General features: G+C 34.1%; 1 protein-coding gene across 12 annotated transcripts in view; it reads left to right on the top strand.

Annotated features, from left to right (window-relative positions):
- Positions 1 to 15852, top strand: part of LOC133066129 (coiled-coil domain-containing protein 170-like) — a 39880-nt gene that overhangs the window by 13034 nt on the left and 10994 nt on the right. For 9 of the 12 annotated variants that reach the window (XM_061156892.1, XM_061156894.1, XM_061156896.1 and 6 more), the window contains 3 exons: positions 2386 to 2514; positions 9410 to 9666; positions 14362 to 14497. In XM_061156892.1, the coding sequence (XP_061012875.1) occupies positions 2386 to 2514; positions 9410 to 9666; positions 14362 to 14497 (522 nt within the window). Of the gene's footprint in view, positions 1 to 2385; positions 2515 to 3251; positions 3301 to 9409; positions 9667 to 14361; positions 14498 to 15852 lie in introns of all 12 variants that reach the window. The other 3 variants (XM_061156899.1, XM_061156897.1, XM_061156902.1) reach the window with 2 other exon arrangements.

Here is a 15852-nt window from a genome sequence, read left to right on the forward strand (position 1 = left end):
TTCAGTAATGATTCTATTGTATACCATATATATATATATATATATATATATATAGTATACCAATATACCATAAATTATCCATTAAACTCTTACTTGAAATGTGGTTTGTTTTCAGTTTTTGCTTTTTCAGGTAACATTGATAATCTTTGCTTTTAACTGGAAAATTTAGTCCATTTACATTTATTGATATTATTGATTATGTTGGTGTGTTTCTATTATCGTATGTTTAATCTATTTGTCCTGTTATATTTGTTTCCTTTTCTCTATCATATCCAAAACTGATTGTTTTTGTTTTGTTGTATTGCATTTCTTTCTTTTTTTCTCGTTCTATTTTTTTCTTCTACAAGTTTAGGAGTTATATGTTGTATGACTTGTTTTAATAGTATTTTAGTTATTTTAAAATATATATTCAGCAAAGTTAACTGAAATTTTTACAGTTACTTTTGAGAATTCTGAATATTTTATAATGCTTTAAACTATTTTTCTCTTCTCAGTCTATATGCCTTTATTTTGTCCTTCACTGGTTCTGTTCTTTATTTTCAACTCCATAAGCCACAATTTTAAAATTAATGTTTATGTAATTGTGTTCACATAATATTTACTGTTATTTTTTATTAATTTTTCTTTCTTGTATCTCAGTCTTTGAGAGTTCATTTTCTCTCTTTAGAATTCTCTTAGGTAAGGGCCTGTTGGTGGTAAATTCAATTTTTTTTGTCTAAAATGTGTTTATTTTACTCTTAATCTTGGAACATAATTTAAGTAGAAATTCTGGTTGGCACTTACTTTATATCTTTGATTTGAACAAGTAGTCCTGTCTTAGCCACTATTTTGAAATTTGAAAGTGTGCTTTTGGCTAACCAAGCCACACATGAGTTAGCAGCAATTCTAAGATGCAGCCCAGATGCAGAGATGTGAAAATTTGTGGTTCTTACACTCAGTGAAAGATGATATATTTTTCTTAGTACCTTACAGATGTCATTTTGCTGTTTCTCAGCTTCTGTTACTATTGAGAAGTTGCTCACCTGTCTAATTGCTATTTCTTTGTAATTATGTCCTTTCTATTATCTGCTTTTTAGATCTCTTTCTTTGATGTTCTGTAGTTTCATTATGAGTGTGTTGGTAAAGAAATTTTTAAAATTTACTTTTCTTGGGACTTGCTGAACCACTTAGATTAGTATCTTTCAACAATTCTGTAAAATTATCAAGGCATTATTTCTTCAAATATTGCCTCTTCCATCATTCTATAGAATATAGCCTTCTTGGCCTCCAGACATATGATAGACCTTTTCATTTTAATCTCTCTGCCTTAAACTCTCTTTCACCATTTATTTGTTCCTGTATGCTCAAAAATTTCCTTCATATTTGAGTTCATTTGTTCCTCAGCTGTGTCTAATTTGCTTTTTAATGTGTTCATTTAGTTTTCAAATTAAAGTTATTATATTTTTTTATTTCAAAAAGTTGTTTTTCCAAAATGTTTTCCAATGTTAATTCTTTGTGGTCTCTTGTGACTTAGTCATATTTTCAAAAGTTCTCTTTATTTTTTTTAAACATTCAAATATAGTCATTTTGTATTCTCTTGCAGATCTGCATTCCTAGTATCTTGGTAAGAATAAAATTTTAAAAGCTGATAACTTTAGAAAAATGCATTTTATTTTTTTAATACAATAAGTACCATGTGATACATTTATACACTTTTTAGAGATTTAGATTAATATAGTTTTCTTGGTTTCATTTGAATCATATAAACCTTGTTCTTAACCAGTTATGCTAATTAAATTTAGAACATTATATAGTCTCTTTTGGTAAGAGGAGGAGATATTGTAATACAGATAAATCTCCCTAAGTTTTACTCTCAGTAAAGTGTGAAAGAAACACAAAATTGATGTTGATTTACTGAAATCAGGTTTTTTTAAAAAATAAGTTTGTATAAGATATAAGCATAGGAATTTACTTGTAATAAAAATAAAACAAATACTGGTAAATCTTTCGCCAGTGACCTTATAATAGTTTAAGTTTCTGTAAAGGCTTTATTAGGTGTGAATTAAGATTTTCTGACATTTTATGTGTGCTTTCTTTCTTATGCTCTCAGAAATTATATTTATTAGATGTGCTGCATTTACTTATGGCTGGTATTATAAATTGCTGGGTAAGAATTTTTAGAGAAATGTACAGTAGACTTTTAGGTTATCATGTTACTTGCTACTTTTTGAGACCTATTTCATTTGTTAGGATACTACCTCAAAATGAATATTTTATTTTATTTTTTCAAAATGAATATTTAAAGCTGTATTTTAGAGTTACTTATTTGAGTTTGTGGGTTAAAACAGTGCAGTTTTTATTATAGGGCACATGTTTAGCTAATTAATTTGAAATTTCTTTTTGTAGGCTTGTCTTAACCCACCTCTTGAAGTGGTTCCCACCAGGAACCCAGTCAAGTGCACCAAAACGGCAACTGACTCAGTCCATCCTGACCTTGCTGGTTTGTTGGTGAAAAACAAGAATCTTTTAGCTGAGGTATATGGATTACTTGAAAATAAAACACCACGGGAAATTATATCCTCTGTAGGGAGAGAAACATTCTGATAAAAGTCTCCAAGTTTTATCTAAACTCAGTTTTGCGTTTTTTTCCCTCAATACTGAACCCTTTTATCACTGAGGGGCACTAATGTAGATCCAAATCTATCTTTTGCCAGAGACATCCCTTTGGAGATGGTACATGTTGCTGCTTTTGAGTGATTACTGAATGACATAGGAACTGCCATTCTCAAAATGTACCTAATAATAATCTGCCTGTGCATGTTCAGTTGTGTCCGACTCTTTGTGACCCCAGGGGCTGTAGACCACTAGGCTTCTCTGTCCATGGAATTTCCTAGACAAGAATAGTGAGTGGGGTGCCATTTTCTACTCCAGGGGATCTTCCAAACCCAGGGATTGAACCTGTGTCTCTCATGTCTCCTGCACTGGCAGGCAGATTCTTTACCACTGCGCCACCTGGGAAGACAATAGTTACATGTATTAAGCATTTTTCCGATGGAAAGGATGAGTTCTCACTTTCAGTAAAGTGCCAAATGGCAAATATCTACTAATCTTATTAAATACTTGATGAAACATCTGAGTAGTATCAACAGATGAAAAAGAAACCACATTTGTAAGAAGTGCCTTGACTTTGCCTTTGATACCCTGCAATGAACTAAAGGATACTTGCAGGAATTTTTTAACTGAACTCTAGTACCCTAAAATATTTGTTGCAGGAGATTGATAATCAAGATTGGAATCCCAAGGCCATTGTCATTGTTAAAGGTAACATAATGTGGATGCGAGTCTGTATTGCTTCTATGGTTATCTTTAAGTAAAATGTTCTGAGTGCTTTTATTGTGGGACATTGAATAATGCCTTCTGAATAAGTAGCTATCTGTTGTTTCTATATTGGTTTGCTTGGGCTGCCGTACTAAAGTGCCATGGACTGGCTGGCTTAGATAACAGAAATTTACTTTTTCACAATTCTGGAGGTGAGAAGTCCAATATAAGGTGTCAACAGGGCTAGTTTCTTCTTCTTTTTAATGTGTTCCCCAGCTTTATTGCCATATAACTGACATAACATTGTGTAAATTTAAGATGTATAGTGTGGTGATTTGATGTACATATGTGTTGTGAAATGATTACCACAATAAGGTTGATTAATAACATCCATCACCTCACATAATTACTTTTTTTTTTACATGATGAGATGGTTAGTTTCTTCTGAGGCCTCTCTCCTGGGCTTGTAGATGGTCATCTGTTTTCTGTGTCCTCACTTGGTCACTGTGTCCAGGGTTTTATGTCTATCTCTAATTCATAAAAAACCTTTAAACAGATTTAAAGAAAATATGTAAGCTATTCATATAGAGTGAATTCTATTCATATAGAATTTCCAAGTACTTCTTAAAAGCAAAGTTTTACATGTACACAAAGCATTTGGTACCTATACATATTTTTTGTTTGTCAAAATAGATATCTAAAAGGTTCTACAAGGTCTCATTGTGAATTGATTTTAGAGGCTATATACTTGAAAAAGTATTTCATAACTCACATTGCTATTTTCTAAATTTAATAAAAATCAGTGACAATTTAACTCCAAGCTTTTAAAAAAAAAAACAAAAACAAAACGATTCCCTGGTGGTCCAGTAGTTAGTACTCCATACTCTCCTGCCAAGGGTCTGAGTTCAGTCCCTGGTCAGGAAACTAAAATCCTACAAGCTGTGCTGCCAAAAGAAAATGGAAAAAAAAAAAAAACAAAACCTTCAATAAATAAAATAAAAACCAAATTTTAAAGAAGTCTGTTAGTTACAATAGAATACCTTCAGCTTGAGTCATCTTTCCCTTTCCCAAAAACCTATTATTTAATCCTATAGTAACACAATTGTCTTGATGAGACAATTTTTCTCTTCATGCATACGTTTAAGTCTTTTTGTTATAATTGTCTCTTTGTGGGACATACAAAAATAATTACCATGTGTTTCTGTCCAATAATGGAGAAACAGGTGCAAAAAATTATATTTAGGAAAAGTCAGATACAGATGAGATAAATATTAAAGAATTCAGTTGGTGATTGGATCGTCTAATTTAGGCAATATGATATTGAGCTAAAACTCTTGCATAGTGCTAGGAAGGCTGCTGTAGTCATAAAAGTTAAACAGGGAATTCCCTGGTGGTCCAGGGGTTAGGACTTGGCACTTCCACTGCAGGAGGACTGGGTTAGATCCCTGGTCTCGGAACTAAGATCGCAAGAGCCGTGAGGCTCATTGAAGTGAGCTAACAACTTGTTTAAAAAAATTACTGACAATATGTATAATAAGGCCTACTGTCTTAAATTTAAGATAAATTTAATGTGTTTTGCCAGTATTTTTAATTTGATTTTCAAGGAAACTTCTGTTTGTGAGGGCAATATGACTGTTTTTGCAGATTTTTTTTTTCCCTTAGTGTAGTAACAAGGCAAATAATAGAAACCTGGTGAATGCACCAGTTCTGGAGGGGGTGAATGGAGGCAACATAAATTTTGCAGCTAAAGAAAAAAATCATGAGAACCAGTTATTGTTAATTTTAGTTGAACTTTTTATTGAGATAATTATAGATTCATTTGCAGTTTTAAGAAATAATACAGAGATATTCATTGTAAACTTTGCACAGTTTTTCCCAAATTTTGCAAAACTGTAAATGTAACAGCCTAAATATTGACATTGATGCAATACAATCCACCAGTATTATTCAGGTTTCCCCAGTTTTACTTGTACTCGTTTGTGTGTATTATGTTCTAAATAATCAGTCAATATACTGAACAATTAGTTTTAACAGCACAAAGATCCTTCACATTGCCATTTGGTATGCACATCCACTTCCTTCCCATCCCAACTCCTGGCAACCACTAATCTCTTCACCATTTCTAAAATACTGTCATTTGAAAAACGCTATATACTGGGGAAAAAAAAGTTATATACTGAAAAGCTAAACATAGAGTTACCATATGACTCAACTGTCACACTCCTAGGCAGAAACACAGAGAATTAGAAATATTTTCACATAAAAACTTGTAAATGAATGTTCATTATAGCATTTTCTGTAAAACCAAAAACATAACACAAATATCCATTGATGAGTAAATGTGCAAAATGTGGTATATCCACATAGTAGAATATTATTTAGCCATGAAAAGGAATGAAGTACTAATTGATGCTTACATGGATGAACCTTGAAAACACTATGGTAAGTGAAAAAAAGCCAGTCACAAGAGACAGCATATTCTGTGATTCCCTTTATATGAAATCTCCAGAATAGGCAAATCCATAGAAACAGAGAACAGATTAGTGGTTGCCAGGGGCTGAGTTGGAGGTAACTACTAATGGGTATGGGATTTCTTTAAGGGATAATGAAAATGTTTTGGAATTAGATCACAGTGATGGTTGCACAACTGTGAATATACTAAAAACTGAATGGTATACTATAAAGGGTGAATTTTACAGTGTGTAGGTTATATCTCAATTTAAAAAGTAAAAAAAAAAAAAAGTTCAATATGGCTACACAACTCTGAATATACCAAAAACCATTCAGCTGTGTGCTTTAGATGGATAAATCTATGAATTATACCCCAATAAAGCTGTTTTTTAAAATGTTTTGCAAATAGAATCACGCATATCCAACCTTTTTAGATTGGCTTGTTTCACTCGGCATAATTTCCTAGAGATTTATTCAAGCTGTTGTATCAATAGTTTGGTCCTTTTTATTGCTGAGATTGTGGTATGTATATGCCACAGTTTGTTTAACCATTCACTTGTTGACAAATACCTGGATAACTTCCAGTTTTTTAGCTAACAAAAGTAAAGTTGCTATGAACATTCATGTACAGATTTTTGTGTGAACATAATTTTTCATTTCTCTGGGATAAGTGCTCCAAAATACAATAGCTGGGTCATATGGTATTTGCATATTTAGTTTTATAAGAAACTGCCAAACAATTTTCTAGAGTATCTGGACTGTTCTATTTTCCTACCAGTAACATATGAATGATCCAGTTTCTTTGCGTCCTCACCAGGTTCTGGTGTTGTCCCTGTTTTGTATTTTATATATTTTAATATTAATACATAGGGAGTGTTATCCCACTGTGGCTTTAATTTGCATATCCTTAATGACTGGTGATGTTAAATCTATTTTTATGTGCTTGTTTGCCATCCATATATACTTTCTGGTAAAATTTCTGTTCAAGTCTTTTGCCCAGTTTTTTAATCAGATCATTTTCTGAGAATTTAGAGTTTTTTATATTAATATATTCTATTCTAAATATATTTATATTCTATATAAATCCTTTGTTGACAGTTTTTATGAACAAGCTGTATCTGAGGTTTGGGGTACCTAAATTTTGTTGAGTTCTGAATATATTTCAGGTTTCATTATGTCCAAATCCAGCATCAAGCTATTAAGAAATTTGGATTCTTTAACATAAATGATAACAGGCAGACCTCTTTTATTGTGTTCCACTTTATTTCACCTCACAGATTCTGTGTTTTTTATAAATCGAAGGTCTGTGGCAGCCTTGCATTGAGCAGGTCTGTCAGCGTTCTTTTTCCACTAGCATCTGCTCACTCTGTGCCTCTGTGTCACATTTTCCTAACTCTTGCAATATTTCAGACTTTTTCATTGTTATATTTGTTGTGGTGATCTGTGATCAGTGATTTTTGATGTTACTATTGTAATTATTTTGGGGCACCATGAACCCATATAAGATAGTGAGCTTAGTTGGTAAATATTGGGAGTTTTGACTGCTCCATTTACCTGCCATTCCCTCTCTCTCCCTCTCCTCCGGCCTCCCTATTCCCTGAGATACAACAATTTTAAAATTAGGCCAATTTATAACCTTACAATGACATGTAAGTGTTAAAGTGGTAGGAAGAGTTGCACATCTCTCACTTTAAATCAAAAGCTAGAAATGATTAAGCTCAGTGAGGAAAGCAAGTCAAAACCTGAGATAGGTTGAAAGCTAGGCCTCTTGCCCCAAACTGTCAGCTTAGCTGTGAATGCAAAGGAAGAGTTCTTGAAAGAAATTAAAAGTGCTATTCCGGTGAACACACAAACGATAAGAAAGTGAAACAGCTTTATTGATTATATGGATAAAGTCCTTGTGATCTGGAGAGAGATCAAACCAGCCCCAGCATTCCCTTAAGCCAGAGCCTAATCCAGAGCAAGGTCCCAACTCTCTTCAGTTCTAGGAAGGCTAAGAGAAGTAAGGAAGCTGCAGAAGAAAAGTTTAAGGCTAGCAGAGGTTGGTTTATAAGGTTTAAGGAAAAAGCTCTTTTCATTACATAAAAGTACAAGGTGAGGCAGCAAGTGCTGACATAGTAGCTGCAATAAGATCCAGACGATCTGGCTAAGATCAAGATGAAGGTGGCCACACTAAACAATAAATTTTCAATGTAGACAAAACAGCCTCCTGTTGGAAGAAGATGCCATGTAGGGCTTTCATAGTTTGAGAGAAGTCGATGCCTGGCTTCAAAGCTTCAAAGGGCAGGCTGACTCTCTCATTAGAGGCTAATGCAGCTGGTGACTTTCACTTGAAGCCAATGATCATTCCCAGTCTTAGAACCCTTGAGAATTATTCTAAATCTACTTTGCTTGTGCTCTGTAAATTGAACAACAAAACCTGGATGACAGCACATTTGTTTACAACATGTGGTAACTGAGTAAAAATAACTGAGTTTAAACCTGCTGTTGAGTTTTACTGTTGAGAAAAAAAGTCATTTCAAAATATTATTGCTCTTGGTCACCCAAGAGCTCTGATGGAGATGTACAATGAGGTTAAATTTGTTTTCATGCCTGCTAATACAATCTCCATGCGTCAGTGTCTGCAGTATCTCTGAGGTATGCCTGTAATGCAAGAGTGGTGTTTTTTATTTCTTTTGTAGTTCATAAAGTTATGACTTTTTAATCAAAATATTTCTCAATCACAGTTTTTCATTATACAAGCTGTAATTTTTTCAGACTTTCCTGAATATTCCACTACATGTATCAAACTATTTTTTTAAAAAATTTTTATTATTTTTGCCATACATTGACATGAATCAGCCATGTATTTACATGTGTTCCCCATCCCAATTCCCCCTCCCGCCTCCTTCCCCATCCCATCCCTTTGGGTCTTCCCAGTGCACCACAATATTGTAAAGTAATTAGCCTCCAACTAATAAAAATAAATGAAAAAAAAAATTAAACAGATGAAAGAAAAAAATTTTATTATAGTTAATTTACAATGTTGGGTTAATTTCAGGTGTACAGCAAAGTGGATCAGTTATATATGTATCTACTCTGTTTTAGGTTATTTTCCTATATAGGTCATTATAGAATATTGATTAGAGGTCCCTGTGCTATACAGTAGGTCCTTATTATCTATTTTATATATAGTAGTATGTATATGTAAAATTCAGTCTCCCAATTTATCCCTCTCCTCCTTACCCCTAGGGAGCCATAAGTTTAATGCTGATGAGAATAAAATTACTTATTCCAAATCTTTTGTATCAATTTGATATGATTTTTTAAAAATTTATTTATTTTTGGCAGTACTGGGTCTTTTGTTGCTGCACATAGGCTTTCTCTAGTTGTGGCTCACAGGCTTTGTTGCCTCACAGCATTTTGGGGATCTTCTCAGACCAGGGATCAAACCCATGTCCCCTGCATTGCAAGACAGATTCTTAACCACTGGACCACCAGGGAGGCCCTGATAAGATTTTTTAAGCATATTTAATATTGGAATCTACTGTTAGGAGATTCAGAAATCCTCATTTTATTGTGTAATGTATAATTTAAATGCTCATAATGATTTTAAAATCATGGATTTTCTAAAGCCAAAATTATAAATGACTTTAAAATAACACTTGTCTTTTCTCATTAGCTAAGAAATCTTCGAAACAAACTTTTCATAAAAGAAACTTCATTGCAAGAGATGAAGAGTGAGCTAGAAACTTACAAAGAAAATAATGTGCAACAGTCATTCCAGATAATGTCCCTGAAAGACGATATCAAGGACTTAGAGGAACTTACTGCTTCTCTAACCAGAATTAAATCTTTGAAAAACACCAGTATTCAGAGTCTTGAAAGAGGCAACTGGGATCTAACTGAAAGAATTACAGAACTAGAAAATCTTCTAAGGTAGGGAATTTTCTAGTTTGTTTTCAAAAATGTCATTCATTTTTCATAAGCTTACAAATATTATATGAACTTCATACTCCTGACTGATCACAGAATTTAAATCTAACAAAATTAACTTACCTGACTCAAAATTAAATTTTTAATTGAGATATAATTTCCATTCCATTAAAATTCACCCTTTTGCAGCATACAGTTTAGTAGTTTTTAGTATATTCACAGGGTTGTACAAACATCACCACGCTCTAATTCTAGAACACTTTCATCAACCCCTAAAAATACCATGTCTCCTAATAGTTACTCCCCAGTCCACTCTTTCCAGTTTCTGACAACCAGCAGTCTACTGTCTTTCTCTATGGGCTTGCCTTTTCTTGACATTTCATATGAATGAAATGTTACAATATATGGCCTATGTGTCTGACTTCTTTAATTTAGCACAGTGTTTCTAAGATACATCAATGTTTAGCCTGAATCAGTACTTAATTTTTTTATGGCTGAATAATATTCCATTATAAGGTTATATACCACATTTTGTTTGTCCATTCATCAGTTGATGAACATTGGGTTGCTTCCTTTGCAAGGGACTTTATGAATGAGCTGTTATGTACATTGTTGTCTGAACTCTTATATGACTGTAAGTTTTATTTCTCTTAGTTAAATGCCTTAGGAGTAGAATTGCTGGGTTGTAAAGTAACTCTGTGTTTAACTGAGCAACTTCCAGGCTGTTTTCTAAAAATTTTTGATGAAGCTTACCTTTTTTTCCTTTTGTCATTTTGTGTCTTTGGTGTTATAGCAAAGAAACCTAATCTAGTATCACAAAGGTTTACACATATGTTTTAATAATTACTGTTTTAATACTTAAAATTTTATCTTTGATCCATTTTGACTAATTTATTTATTCATTTATTTTTGGCTGGCTGGTTCTTCATTGCTGTGTGCAGGCTTACTCTAGTTGCAGTGAGAAGAGGCTACTCTCTAGCTGCGATGTGTAGGCTTCTCATTGTGGTGGCTTTTCTTGTTGTTGTAGGTGTGTGGGCTTTAGTAGTTGTGGCTTATGGGTTCAATTGTTAGCTGCCCCATGGCAAATGGAATCTTCTCAGACCGGAGGTCAAACCTGTGTCCCCTGAATTGGCAGGTTGATTCTTTTTTTTTTTTCCATTTATTTTTATTAGTTGGAGGCTAATTACTTTACAATATTATAGTGGGTTTTGTCATACATTGACATGAATCAGCCATGGAGTTACAGGTATTCAGCATCCCGATCCCCCCTCCCACCTCCCTCTCCACCCGATTCCTCTGGGTCTTCCCAGTGCACCAGGCCTGAGCACTTGTCTCATGCATCCAACCTGGGCTGGTGATCTGTTTCACTATAGATAATATACATGTTTCAGTGGTATTCTCTCAGATCATCCCACCCTCGTCTTCTCCCACAGAGTCCAAAAGTCTGTCCTGTACATCTGTGTCTCTTTTTCTGTTTTGCATATAGGGTTATCATTACCATCTTTCTAAATTCCATATATATGTGTTAGTATGCTGTAATATTCTTTATCTTTCTGGCTTACTTCACTCTGTATAATGGGCTCCAGTTTCATCCATCTCATTAGAACTGATTCAAATGAATTCTTTTTAATGGCTGAGTAATATTCCATGGTGTATATGTACCACAGCTTCCTTATCCATTCGTCTGCTGATGGGCATCTAGGTTGCTTCCATGTCCTGGCTATTATAAACAGTGCTGTGATGAACATTGGGGTGCACGTGTCTCTTTCAGATCTGGTTTCCTCAGTGTGTATGCCCAGAAGTGGGATTGCTGGGTCATATGGCAGTTCTATTTCCAGTTTTTTAAGAAATCTCCACACTGTTCTCCATAGTGGCTGTACTAGTTTGCATTCCCACCAACAGTGTAAGAGGGTTCCCTTTTCTCCATACCCTCTCCAGCATTTATTGCTTGTAGACTTTTGGATAGCAGCCATCCTGACTGGCGTGTAATGGTACCTCATTGTGGTTTTGATTTGCATTTCTCTGATAATGAGTGATGTTGAGCATCTTTTCATGTGTTTGTTAGCTATCTGTATGTCTTCTTTGGAGAAATGTCTGTTTAGTTCTTTGGCCCATTTTTTGATTGGGTCATTTATTTTTCTGGAATTGAGCTGCAGAAGTTGCTTGTATATTTTTGAGATTAATCCTTTGTCTGTTTCTTCATTTGCTATTATTTTCTCCCAATCTGAGGGCTGTCTTTTCACCTTGCTGAAGAATCAATATTGTCAAAATGGCTATACTACCCAAAGCAATCTATAGATTCAGTGCAATCCCTATCAAGCTACCAACGGTATTTTTCACAGAACTAGAACAAATAATTTCACAATTTGTATGGAAATACAAAAAACCTCGAATAGCCAAAGTAATCTTGAGAAAGAAGAATGGAACTGGAGGAATCAACCTGCCTGACTTCAGACTCTACTACAAAGCCACAGTCATCAAGACAGTATGGTACTGGCACAAAGACAGAAATATAGATAATGGAACAGAATAGAAAGCCCAGAGATAAATCCACGAACCTATGGACACCTTATCTTCGACAAAGGAGGCAAGGATATACAATGGAAAAAAGACAACCTCTTTAACAAGTGGTACTGGGAAAACTGGTCAACCACTTGTAAAAGAATGAAACTAGAACACTTTCAAACACCATACACAAAAATAAACTCAAAATGGATTAAAGATCTAAATATAAGAACAGAAACTATAAAACTCCTAGAGGAGAACATAGGCAAAACACTTTCCGACATGAATCACAGCAGGATCCTCTATGACCCACCTCCCAGAATATTGGAAATAAAAGCAAAAATAAACAAATGGGACCTAATAAAACTTAAAAGCTTTTGCACAACAAAAGGAAACTGTAAGCAAGGTTAAATATCTTTTAAATCATCATTAACTTTTTACCTTAGACCTTGTGATTACAATTAAAGTCTAGATTAGTACTGTTATGTTATCTGAAAATAGAAATCTTATAACAACATAACTCTACTTACCCATCTTATGCTCCTGTACTATTGTTATGATACATTTTACTTTTCCAAATGTTATAAATCTCATAAGATATTAATTTTCAGTATTAATTTTTATTGACCCACACACTCACTCCTGGTGCTTTTCATTCCTTTCTACAGTTCTGTGTAGCCACCAGGGATGGTTTTCCTTTATTTTGAAAAATTGCCTGTAATTTTTCTGCAATTTAATGCAATTCTTCTAAGGATGAATTTTTCCATTTTTCCTTCTGAAAGGGTTTTTTTTTTTTTTTTTTTTTTTTAATGAGTATAGAGCTCTAGGTTGCCAGTATTTTTTCTTTCTGCACTCTAAAGTATTCTTCAGTTATCTTCTGAATTACATAGTTTCTCTTTGAAAAGCCAGTGTTCAGTCTTATAGCTATATGTTAGAAGGTAATATATGCTTTTTCTCTGACTTTTAATTGGTAGAAATTTGATGATGATATGTCTTGGTGTGGTGCCTTTGTATCCATCCTACTTTGGATTTGCAGAATTTACTTAATCTATCAATTGATGTTTTTCATCAGGTTTCAAAAATTCCTGGGAGGTATTTTTTAAAGTATTGTTTCTATCTCATTATGTGTCTACTCTCATTCCAAGGCTATAATTACAAGGAATGACCTTTTGAGTGTGACCTACATGTCTCCAATATAATTTTATTGAATTATATTTTCTCTGAGATAATTCAGATATTTTCTTTGACCTGACCCATATTCACTAATTCTGTAGGATGGAAATCCTCTATAGAAAAGAATATAACAAACATGGAAGGTGGACTGAAACTTTAATTTAGCTTCAAGGTAGAAAATATTATCAAACCTATCAATTGTTAATCAAAACAAGAACCAAATAATTAGTTGTTTGTATTTGATAATAAAATAAATTTTTACATATGCTGTTTTCTATTGTACCATTTCTAATTCCTTTACCTTTCTTGAAACTCTATTCAGGGATTCAGTTGGAGAGCCCATGAGGGTGTTACTAAAATGGGAATACAGTTGTCCTTCATCCCTTGTGCCTCAGTGTCTGCAGGGGATGGTTCTAGGACCCCTGAGACTACCAAAATTTTGCACATGCTAAATCCTTTATATAAAATAGTACAGTATTTGCATATAACCTATGCACATCTCTTGTGTACTTTAAATCAACTCTAGATTATATGTAATAGCTAATCCTATGTAAATGGTTGCTGGTTTAAGACAAATTTAAGTTTCACTTTTTGGAACTTTCTGAAAAAAATTTTTTTGAATAGTTTCAATCCATGGCTGCTTGAATCCATGGATGTGGAACTTGCAAATACAGGCCTATGGTACTTGTACCCATGTGGAACCTCCTGATCATCACAGTATTATCATAGTAGCAGAGACATATTCATACTCAAATTTCCTCTTGAAAAAGAGTGGTTTCAAAATTGACCTCTCCCAGGGGAACTACTACAGACTTAACATTGAATCATTCTCTCCATTTCTCTGCCATTTCTCATCTCTTCCTAGAAATAATTTGGGAACTTGCACAGCTCTTTTCATAAGGCATACATTTTTACTTGATACACATATTTAATTTGTTTTACATGGGGATATTTCTTGTTATTATTTGAAGTTTGAAAAATTAGTTTCATGATATTGTTACGTGCCAATATCTTACACAGAGTACATCTGATTGAAAGAAAAAGAGCAGAGCAAAAAGCAGACCTTTTGGAGAAAAAGTTAGCAGGTGCTAACAGATTCACCCCTTATATGAGTATGAAAGAACAAGAAGATTCCTTGGATAGTTTCATGACAAAGGTGAGAACAAATTTTGATTGATTTTTGAAGAAAAAGGATTTTTGTTACTTTATGTTATTCCAAGAGATAATTGGCAAATGTTGAGTGGTCTGTTGGTCCTCTTCTTGTGGAGGATAAAAGGAAGCAGTACAGCACAGTGAACTGAAAGCATTTCTGAAGTATGGAGAGAAAGTGCAAGGCAGATCTGAAGGTTTCTGTGATACTAAAGAGGAGGTTAGAGAGAATGGAGCTGTGAGAGAACTGGGAGGAGGTGGTGGTTAGAGAGTGAAATATTGAAGTTTTAAATTTCTGGTATGGGGTAGTTCCTGCTGCTGACAAAATCTGGGTTTTTGGATTTGGGTATAAGGATTGAATAGGGGTGTAGAAGAAAGTCATTGAAACTGAGGCATAAGGGTCACAAAACTAAACTGGTGGATCATCTACACTGGATACTGAAATCTAGATGTATGCATGCATGAGTTGGGTTTAGAAGGAAGAGGTTAGCCTGGTCCCTAGTAGACAGCAATTCACAGGATGAATAGAAGTTTTATGGAGGAATGTTGAAGGAGGATGGGAGATGAATTGCTGTCAAGGAAGTGGTAAAAGTTTATTCTGAAATCATAGACTTTAATTGTTTACTATATGCATGCTTAGTTGCTTCAGTCATGTCTGACTCTTTGCAACCCCGTGGGCAGTAGCCTGCCAGGCTCCTCTGTCTGTGTAATTTTCGAGGCAAGAATACTGGAGTCGGTTGCCATGCCCTTCTCCAGGTTTATAATATTCTGAATATAAAATAAGGTCCATCATGATCCAATTAATATGAGGGGTTCCACTTAAAAAATTCAGCAACTACTTTCAGTTTAAAGTAATTCCAATTTTTAATTACCTCTTTCAAGTAATTCACAGTAACACTTTCTATGTTTTTCACTTCTCTGTCATATCTCTGAAAAACTCTCCCACACCAGTCTGTGTAGCTCTGACCTTTTCATCCACTGCTCTTTTATTCTACCTCTTTTTTCACCCCTAGGCTTTTAGTGAGACAAACCCATCATTACTTTAACAACTCTAGCTCCCCTTCTATCTCCCAGTTTCACAAGACAAAAAGTCCAGAAAGTAAACTTATTTACTCAGTTTTCATAATTAAAGGTGAAAAGAATTTATAAAGGCAGAATCTTCCTGGGAGAAGTAGGGTGAAGGAGTAGTATTGCATTATCTTTTATTTTTTCCTGTTTACAGTGAAAGCAGGGTGCTTACAAGGGAAAGGTTGGGGGAAAGAAATGTGACTTATTTATGATTTTACATTATCAAAACTGTTACTATTAAATGATGTTCTATAATCATAGTTAAGTCTTTATGAAAATATACACTTCCCTGCC

The sequence above is a fragment of the Dama dama genome, chromosome 12 (genome assembly GCF_033118175.1).
Source record: "Dama dama isolate Ldn47 chromosome 12, ASM3311817v1, whole genome shotgun sequence".
Taxonomy (NCBI): domain Eukaryota; kingdom Metazoa; phylum Chordata; class Mammalia; order Artiodactyla; family Cervidae; genus Dama; species Dama dama.